The 9,268-nt window shown below is 37.9% G+C and overlaps 1 protein-coding gene across 2 annotated transcripts in view; it reads left to right on the top strand.

Annotated features, from left to right (window-relative positions):
• The window catches only part of LOC142335180 (lipopolysaccharide-induced tumor necrosis factor-alpha factor homolog), a 24,307-nt gene extending 15,846 nt beyond the window's left edge, over positions 1–8,461 (top strand). For both annotated transcript variants that reach the window (XM_075383555.1, XM_075383554.1), the window contains one exon: positions 8,155–8,461. In XM_075383555.1, the coding sequence (XP_075239670.1) occupies positions 8,155–8,269 (115 nt within the window). In that variant the 3' untranslated portion in view covers positions 8,270–8,461. The remainder of the gene's footprint in view (positions 1–8,154) is intronic.
• Positions 8,462–9,268: the final 807 nt, after the last annotated feature.

The raw sequence follows: 9,268 nt of genomic DNA, 5'->3' as shown, positions 1-9,268 counted from the left end.
GGAACTATATACTCAAACGGGTTTTTTTGTTCAATCAATTTTGGCCGATCGATATATTCATCGTAGAGAGTTGAGACTGTTATCATTAGAAAGCTTGTCCAGCGTAGAATATGGAATTAAAAAGATTTTTCTAATTTTTGTTTTTTTTACAGGGAGTTATCGAGGTTTAAATCGAGGTTTCCGGAATTTTTGAATAAAACTTCGCCAATTTTGCTAAAATTTGTTAATTTTTATTAAATGTGATGTTGATTTTTATTTGTAAAAACTAAAAAATCACAAGAATATTGTAGGCTATTTTTATTTTTTTTTTGTCAAAAATTTTGACTAAATATTTCAAAATTAATAAGATTTTTTCTTCAAAAACAGCACGAAATAAGTTTCTTTAGTCCATTTTGATTAAATTTACAGGAAGTACAGACCCATAGACCACTAACCCAATTTTTGTAGACTCAAAAAGGGGGCTTTTTTTACTTCAAATTCCGTTGAGAGTGCTCTGTAATTAAAACTTCGCCGTTTATTGCAAAATTTATTCGTAGATTATCAATCACGAAGCATCTCTTTTTGATTTTTTAACTAAAAAAAATCGATATCTAAAACATTCGAATAATTTAGCGTTCTTAAAGAACAAACAACATTAGCAGGGCTAGTTTTGGACCGATCTTGGACTGGTATAATCCAAAAATAATTTGGATTGTAAACAGTCGGTCTTTTTCATTAAAAAATTCGATCTCTTCTACAATAAATAAATAACAGAACATTTCAAAAAAAAGCTCACTAATGATAGTTCCTATTGGGTTCCTAATTAGATCGACATTATTGTATCTAGTTGATTACTTGAAAGCTTATGATCGTTTTGACTTTTAAAAGTATTTGATTTTCAAATAAATAATGACTTATTGAAATTTTGCCTCTATTTTTCTTTTTCTTTGGTCAACCTATAGCTTATTGTCCGCAATGAAAGAATGCTTCTTTTTTTCTATTGAAAGCAAATTCAATCTTTTTTGCGGTTTTACGCCTTAAGTTATGGCTACTGGCTTTGATACAACTAGATTTCAAATTTTCTTAATTTATATGTTTTTGCCCATTTTTCACGTTTTCTAGTTTTGTCACATTATCACGTTATTAACAGTTCAAATATCACATTATTGGCTTTCAAAATAAGACACAATTGATATTATTAAAATGCTTGAAGATATAGATAATGATTTTAACGGCTTCGACACTACTTTCTCGAAAAATTTAATTGATTTTTTTAAATTATCTTTTACTGCCGTTTTTACTTTGTCTTTTTAGTCGTATGAAATTTTACTTTACAGTGACCCGGTTTCATTGCCTTTTCATGGAAGAATTGATGAGACGATATTCTGATTTTAGTAGATAGCTGATAGCTTCTATGACTCTGAAAACAATTGTTTTCCAAATTAAAAAAAAACACTTTTTAACTTCGCAATTTTGTTCCTTTTATTGTCTGGTTGTTATCTAGTCTCGTTAATTACGTCCGATTATTACATTTTTCGTTGTCAAAAATGTTTCAAAAGGGGGTTAATGTCACACAATCTAGTGTTTTTGAAGAAATCGTTGACTTTACTGGCTTCGACACGAAAAAAATGTAAATTAATTTTTAATTTTTGTCATGTTTGACGTTCTTTTTGTAGGTAAAAGACATTTTCTGGATAATTGCAATTTTCATGGGCTTCTGTTGGAAGAATATACAAACCTAATTAATTTTTTTATTCGGTATTTAAGGACGTTCATGTCTTTGGAAATAATTTTTTTCAAAAAAAAATTAAAGTGTTACTTATCTTTGCATTTTGTTTTCCATTTTTGTATACTTGTTACCTAGCTTCATTAATGAAAGGTAGCGTAATACAGAAAGTGCAATTGAACACATTTTGATGGCCATAGTATGGCTTTACGGTTTCAAAAGCGTTCTCTGCCAAGTTTTATTTGATTTTTTGTTTGTTGTCTATATGTTCTTTTTGTAACTGCGCAAAAAATTCATTACCGGCAGCTCTTAATTCCTTCTATCGAAGCATTGGTAATCGTACACCTATGGGATATTTTATTTTATTTCTAATGGTTTTCATTATTTCGAAGTTAAAGGATTTAAAAAATATATGCGAAGTTTTCAACTTTACTGTTTTTGTTCTTTATTGTCTAATTGTTACCAAGCCTTTTTATTGACTACTTCCTTATCTTTTCTGGTGAAATACAAGTTATTTTGTTTAATATCAGTTTAATCTGACGGTATTTTGGCTTTGTTATTATCTTTTGTTTTTTAAAACGGACATGAGAGTTTTGATGTAATTAATTTTTGTTCTTGCTGTTGTTTGATTTTGCTGTCTTGACTCACTTTCTTAATATTTGCACATATCATTAATCTAATGCGCCATTTTTATTCCAGTTGTTAATCCTCTTCTATAAAAGCATTGGTAATTGTGAACCTATGGGTTTTTTTAGTTGATTTCTAATGGTTTTCATTAATTTGAATTTAATTGTTTTTAATAATTGTAAGCGAATTTTCCAACTTTACTGTTTTTGTTCTTCATTGTCTAACCGTTACCAAGCCTTTTTATGGACTGGTCCCATTTCTTTTCTGGCGAATTACAAGTTATTTTGTTAGTTTCAATTTTATCTGACTATATTATGCCTATATTATGACTTGTTATTAAGTTTTGTTTTATAAAACGGACATAAAGTTTTTGATGTAATTAACGTTTGTTGTTGTTGTTTGATTTTACCGTTCGTCTTAACTCGCTTTCTTAATATAGGCATATCTCAATAATTTAATGCATCTTTTTTAATCCACTGAGTTATTTGCTTTGGAGACTTTCTTTTCGTTCATACACCAATTTTTTTTTGAAATACTTAAATTTTTGGGTTTTTCTATGTTCCTCATTTGTTAGACAATCAAGCCAAAATTGTGCATGATCGGGGTCGGAATGTTATGTGCGATCGCACATTACCGAGTCGCCTTGTTGAGATTCCGATTTAAAGAAAGTACCCTAGTCGACCAAAATTGGGCATGCAAAGACCGTGGTGGGGGTGGACCGAGACATGAAAAGATTTTGAGTCGAATTTGTTTGTTTTCTCGACCATTAAGGGTTGGGTTATGGGTTTTCGCAGGCGGAATAAAAAGCGAATCAAAACTCTAACACCCCACTCAGACTTGAGCTGATTGCGTAGAGTCTGTTCCCATCAAAACTGCTCTGAATGTTTCCACTTTGGGAACGGGTAAGGACTTTGTGAACATGTCCGCTGCCATTTTGTCTGTAGGAACGTAATGAATTGAAATAGTACCATCATCCGTCTTGTCCCGAGTGAAGTGAAACTTTGTCTCGATGTGCTTGCTCCTCTTGTGCATGACTAGGTTTTGGCAAAGTCTGATACAACATTGCTTGTCCTCTCCAATTGTTTTGGAGGTTTCTGTTGGATGCCAAAATCCTCTAGAAGTTGTTTCATGTAGAGTGCTTCCTGAACTGCTGCTGCCATGCCCTGATATTCTGCTTCTGATGAAGAAATATCCTCTTCTGTAGATCCTCTAGTCCACTTCTTCGTCTCCGTTCTGTGCTATCTGAAATTTCAAATTCAAATCAGCTGGAGTTCTTGAGGGTTTGCATTGATCCATTTGAAACCGCCCAAGCATTGTTTCTATGTAGCGTTCTTGGTCGACTGTGACTTTGCCCTCTTCTTGTCTGATTCTAAGGCCCATAAACCAGTGTAGTCTCCCTCTGTCTTCCATGTGAAATGTTGCCTCTAGTGCCTTCTCGAAATCGGAGATCACTGTCATACTTCTTGATGCTACTATGGTGTCGTCAACCCAGACCGAGATGAAGGTGTGATCCTCTGCCTCTGATCCTGCTAACAATCAGTGATCGTTCCTGCTTCTGGTGAACCCCTGTCTCAGTGGGAAATTTGCCAGCTCTTTGTACCAGTTGTTAGCAGCCTTTTTCAAACGATAAATTGATTTATTTAGTCGACATACTAACTTCTCCCCATCTGATCCGCGTTTTACCAAACTCCTGTGGTTGTTCCAGATATACTTTTTGCTCGATTGGTGAGTGCAGGAAAGCAGTCTCGACATCAAATTGGTGCATCACATGGCCCTGCTTCGCTGATAACTGAAGTAGAATCCTAAATGTCTCTGGCTTACAGGTAGGCGCAAAAGTCTCAAAGTAGTCCAGTCCTTCCACTTGTTTGAAGCTTTCCGCTACATAGCGTGCTTTGTATTTGTCGACTTGACCACTGGGTCCCAATTTCACTTTGTAGACCCATTTGCCCGGTATGACGTCCCTGTCTGTGGGAGGTCTCACTAGGTCCCAAGTCTCGTTGTCTTGGAGTGCCTTGACCTCGTCATTCATTGCCCGGTACCACTGGTCCCATTCGTCAGCTTGCTTTGTTTCGTAGACTGTTTTGGGTTCCACATAGTTACCCTCAGTCACAGCAAGATGGGTCCTCACTTCTCCAAAAAATTGCGGAACTTTCCTTGCTCCTGTCCCTCGTCTGGGCTCTGCCCTGTCCGCTTGATCCAGTGCCTCTTCAAAGCAGCCAACCGTCTGTGAGAAGTCCTCCTTTTCACTGTCTTCCAGTGACTCAGAGTCTCTGAGACTCCCTCTTGTTGCAGTAGATTCTTCATCCATTTCTGCTTCCTCAACATCTGAGGCATCTCGTCTCAGTGTCGTTTCTTGAGTGTTCACGCTATCTGCGTCATGCCACTCTTCCTTTACTGCAGTAGATGTGCTCTGCTCCTCTTTTTTGCAATCGTACTGATGACCATCATCTCGGTGCCAGATCCCCAGTTGCTGTGACCCACCATCTAGTAGGTCGGGCGTCTCTGTGTTGTCAGGGATTGAGCCCACTTCGGACTCCTTGATGATCACATCTCGAACTGCCACAACCTTGCGTGTGTTGGGTACGTACACCAAGTATCCGTTGTCTCCTTCAGTGTAACCCACAAACTTTCCTTCCAGTGCCTTGGGTTCAAGTTTGCTGACATCTCTGTTCCGCTTCCTCATGAAAACTGTGCAACCAAAAATAGATGGTTTACTAATTGAAAGCTTAGGTTTTATACCTCGCATCAGCTCTGCTGGGCATTTTTGTTCTCCTCGTCTCACAACCAAGTTTCTGATCCTTGTTGCGTGAAGAATTGCTACTCCACACATCATCTTGGGAAGTCCTGAGTCAATGAGCAAACATCTTGTCATCTCCAGCAGTGTCCTGTTGCACCTCTCAGCTAACCCAATCTGCTGTGGCGTCTCTGGTATGGTCTTCTCCTATAGAATGCCTGCATCTAAGCATTATGTCTTGAACTGCTCTGAGAGAAACTCCTTCGCATTGTCTTGCCTCAGCTTCTTGGGCGTCCTAACACTGAGAACAAATTTCTTCAGGCTGGCCAGTGCTTCACTCTTTGCCTTAAGCAAGTCCACAAACACAAATTTCGTGTACTGGTCCCCAAACAAAATGCAGAACCGGAACCCTGACAGTGACTCTACTCTGAAAGGTCCCATCGCGTCTGTGAACACCCTCTCCGGCTTCTCTTCTGCTTGGGTCTCTGCCACTTTTGGTACTGAAGTCTTTGTGATCTTGGCCAATGCACACTCATTGCATACATCATCGAGTTCCCCCACTGTCTTTGGTGCATTCTTAACCACATCCTCTTGATTCAAATGACCCAATCGTCTGTGCCACTTCCTTGCACTGTCAATTTTCACGCTGTTGGAACCCATCTTGAATTCTAGAACGCTGCAGGGTAAGTAAAACAAATTATTTTCTTGTGTTAGTTTTACCCGAGTTCCCTTCTGGAGTTTCATGCAGCTGTTTCCTTTCTCGAAAGTGAATCTATGTCCCCACTCCGTGCATCTTGAGACTGATAGGAGGTTTGAAGAATAGTCCGGCCTAAACAAAACATTTTTGAGTTCGCATTGGAATTCCCCTTTGTTTGAGGGTATGCTGAACCTCACACAGCCTCTGCCCACCACTCTGGAAGCCTCTCCGTTGGGATTTCTGACCACTGATTGAAAGGGCACAAAGTCCAGGCACGCATCGATGTTCGTCACTACGTGATCTGTACAACCACTGTCCACTAGCATGCCTGCTGTCTTCCCCTGGGTAAGAGCTGCCCAGTATTCCTCGTCTGGTGAAGCCAATGTTGGATCCATTGCCACTGATTCCTGTTTGCTTCTATATCTTTGTCTCTTGCATGCCCTGTCTAGGTGACTTTTCTCACCACACTTGCTGCATTGTGCTGTCTCCTTTCTCCTGCAGTCCTTGGCAAAGTGTCCAGGGATCCCACACACAAAGCAGTTTCCTTTCTTGGGTCCCTTCCTGAAGTCAAGCTTCACTGCCAGTGCCACTGAACCACTTTGTCCCCTCTGCTTCTGTGTTGTGCTCTCATGGAAGTGCTGTAGCCTCTTCCTCAACTCTGTGAAGTTCGTTGCCGGTTTAAAGCTTTCCTGTATAACAAAACTTTCATACCTCATTGGCAGACCATTGAGGACCAAAGCGTTGAAGAGGGTCTCTGAGACTGCTTCCCCTGCTTCTTGTTGCCTTGTGAGCAACTCCTGTCCTCTGATGAAGAAGTTATCCAAATCCTCAGCATCCTCGAGCTGCAGTCGAGCAAGCTGTGCCACCAAAGTTACTACTGTCGGCGTCTCCACACTATGACACTCTGAAATCTCTCTTGCAAAAGCTTCCAAGCCTTTGCCCCAGCTCCGATGCCGTCATCTCCCACACAGTCATGTCTCATCAGCATGAGGGCTGTTGCATCTAGAGTAAGTGCCAGATAGCACCACATTGTTCCGTTTCTCCTTGATGTCTGCAAGTTCCTTCTCATATGCATCCTTCAGCACTTTGTGGTTCTTCTTTTCATCATTGCTGGCCCCATTGGCTAGTGGTGCAGCTCGTTGGGTTGCTCATCTGTCACAAGTAGTGATTTGTAGAGTCCCTTCGTCTGCATCATTGCCACAAATCTTGTGCTCCAGATTGGAAAGTCCTGTGCCTTTCCTGTGTAGGTCAGCAGCTTCACTGTCAGATGATCCATCGTAGATTGAGCAGGCAAAACAGTTGTGAAAAGAAAAGGTACTAAGCAGAAAAGGATTATGACTGTCAACAACAAATTCGTTTTGTTTTACAAATTAGTTTTAAGACATAGAAAATTGCTGGGCCCATAACCTATTGGGTTATGGGTTTTTGCAAGCGGAATGAAAAGCGTTTTTAACTAAGTTGAGAAAATTAATTTCTCAAAATGAGAGAATAACAAGAATGATATCTTACAGTAGAATTTAGAAATTTACAGGAGAGATCTGATTATTAGATCAAGATGGTGATTTGATTTTGGGGATGAAAAAGGACTCAAAAATCAGCTGTATATATACCCATTATCAGTGTGAAAAAGTCAAGATAAAAAACTAATCTTAGCACCATGATTTATAGTGGGGGTCGCAAGGGTTACTCAATATGGTTTGCTTCTGCAAATCAGTCGCAAAGGGAACCATAAATGGAATGCATTTGCACTTTTCTAAGAATTCATTCACACTTCCGGAGATATCATTATCATTTAATACATGCTGGGAAGATTTTACATCAATTAATCTGACACTAATAATAGTTATCTAGAATCATCAGTTTGAACCGAGTATTGATTCACAGCACCATTTCTTGAAGATTCATTTATATCAGTATTGGTGACTTGAATCAATTTACCTCTGTCAGATTAATTTGGTAAGTTAAACTTTCTAATAATACTAAGTTTAAGTCTTCAACTTGAACCGAAATTCTAATATTAGGTTAAGGTAGAGACACTATATTGCAACTTCGACTTCAATGGTCTGTTCATATGCCGACCTCACAATGAACCTGTACTTGGTCTGGAACCTCAACCTGGGCTATATAACTTACAAATTTTAGAGAACAATTGCAATTTTAACTGCAGTTGGTATGCAAAAAAAACAGTAAAATTGGTGGAGTTTAGAAACTTTTCTGTGAAAAAAACATGTGTGATGTCAACGTAGTCCTAACATTAAACCATTATCAACATCATATGATCTTGAAATCAGAGAAGTTTTCAGAGCAATGGTGCTGAAATGTTTTAGAATCTAATTCGGGGATACCTTCAATAAATTCGTCTATAAAATTTTGGGAATAATTATGTTCTAGCTTGTGGTTTGTGTGTTTTGTTCCCTTCTGTATCAAAGAGTGCAAAGCTGCAATTCATACGTGTCCTAATTGCAAGACAGAGATTGCCCGAAAAAGACCCAAGTATCTCAGCTAATTGCCTGCAAGTGGACTGGAAAGGAAAACTTCACCAACTCGTCTCAATGCTTAAAATGAAACAACACCAGTTTACCCGTTCCAATAGTTGAAAAAGTTATGATTTGAACATCCTTCTAAATTCATCCGTATATTGATATGTTAGCATATGCAATAATTTGGAATATTGCAGCAAATATTTTTTTTGAAGTTATTTTAAAAATAACAATTTATGTACATGTCCATTTAGACGTGCACGTCTTGGCCAAGACTTGCATTTGTACTGACAAGTGTAAAAAGTGACGTGATCACAGCTCTGAATCAGTACTGATATAAGACTTGCATTTTGACGTGCCCAGTACTGATCTTGACTTGGCGTTAAGTACGGGACCCGATTTCCTTAATACAATCTACTTCAAGTTTACCGGCACCGTGCCTTCTGATTAATCGGGTAGCGAATCTTTTTTGATAGAAAACAACTTATCCCATATAACTAAGCGCAGTTTTTCCACAATTGGTTCTGTTTAGCATAAGAATAGACAAGCACCAAAATGATTTCTTCATTCATCTCTTATCTGTTAAAGAGATGTAACTTAGTTTTTGATAACTTGTTAAGTGCTTTCGCGAGAATGGTTTTGAAGAAAATTCACTGCTAAAAATTTTTTACCATATACGAAAATCCAAGTCATGATTCAGTTTTATGGCACCCAATGTTTGCAAATTTTTTTCACAAAATAAAATGAAATAAATATTCAAAATACTTTATTTAAAATATTCAAAATATTTTATTTACAAAAGTAGTTTAATTTTACTTTAAATGGCAGCAATAAGAAAGTCTTTAGAACTCTAATAGTTATTCAACTGGGTAAAAATTTTTGCTCTCAGAGAAAATCTCCGACAATCACGGTTTTTGTTTAGTAATGCATTTTAAAAATCTTTAAAAAAATTAATAGACACTGTTGTAATGTATTGCAATGATTTGAACTTATAAACGAATTCCCGTTCATTGGAATATACGAAT

This window comes from Convolutriloba macropyga, chromosome 2 (assembly GCF_964194025.1).
Source record: "Convolutriloba macropyga chromosome 2, txConMacr16.3, whole genome shotgun sequence".
NCBI lineage: Eukaryota > Metazoa > Xenacoelomorpha > Acoela > Convolutidae > Convolutriloba > Convolutriloba macropyga.
Note: the sequence above shows the minus strand (reverse complement) of the source record. Positions and strands in the feature narration are given on the sequence as shown.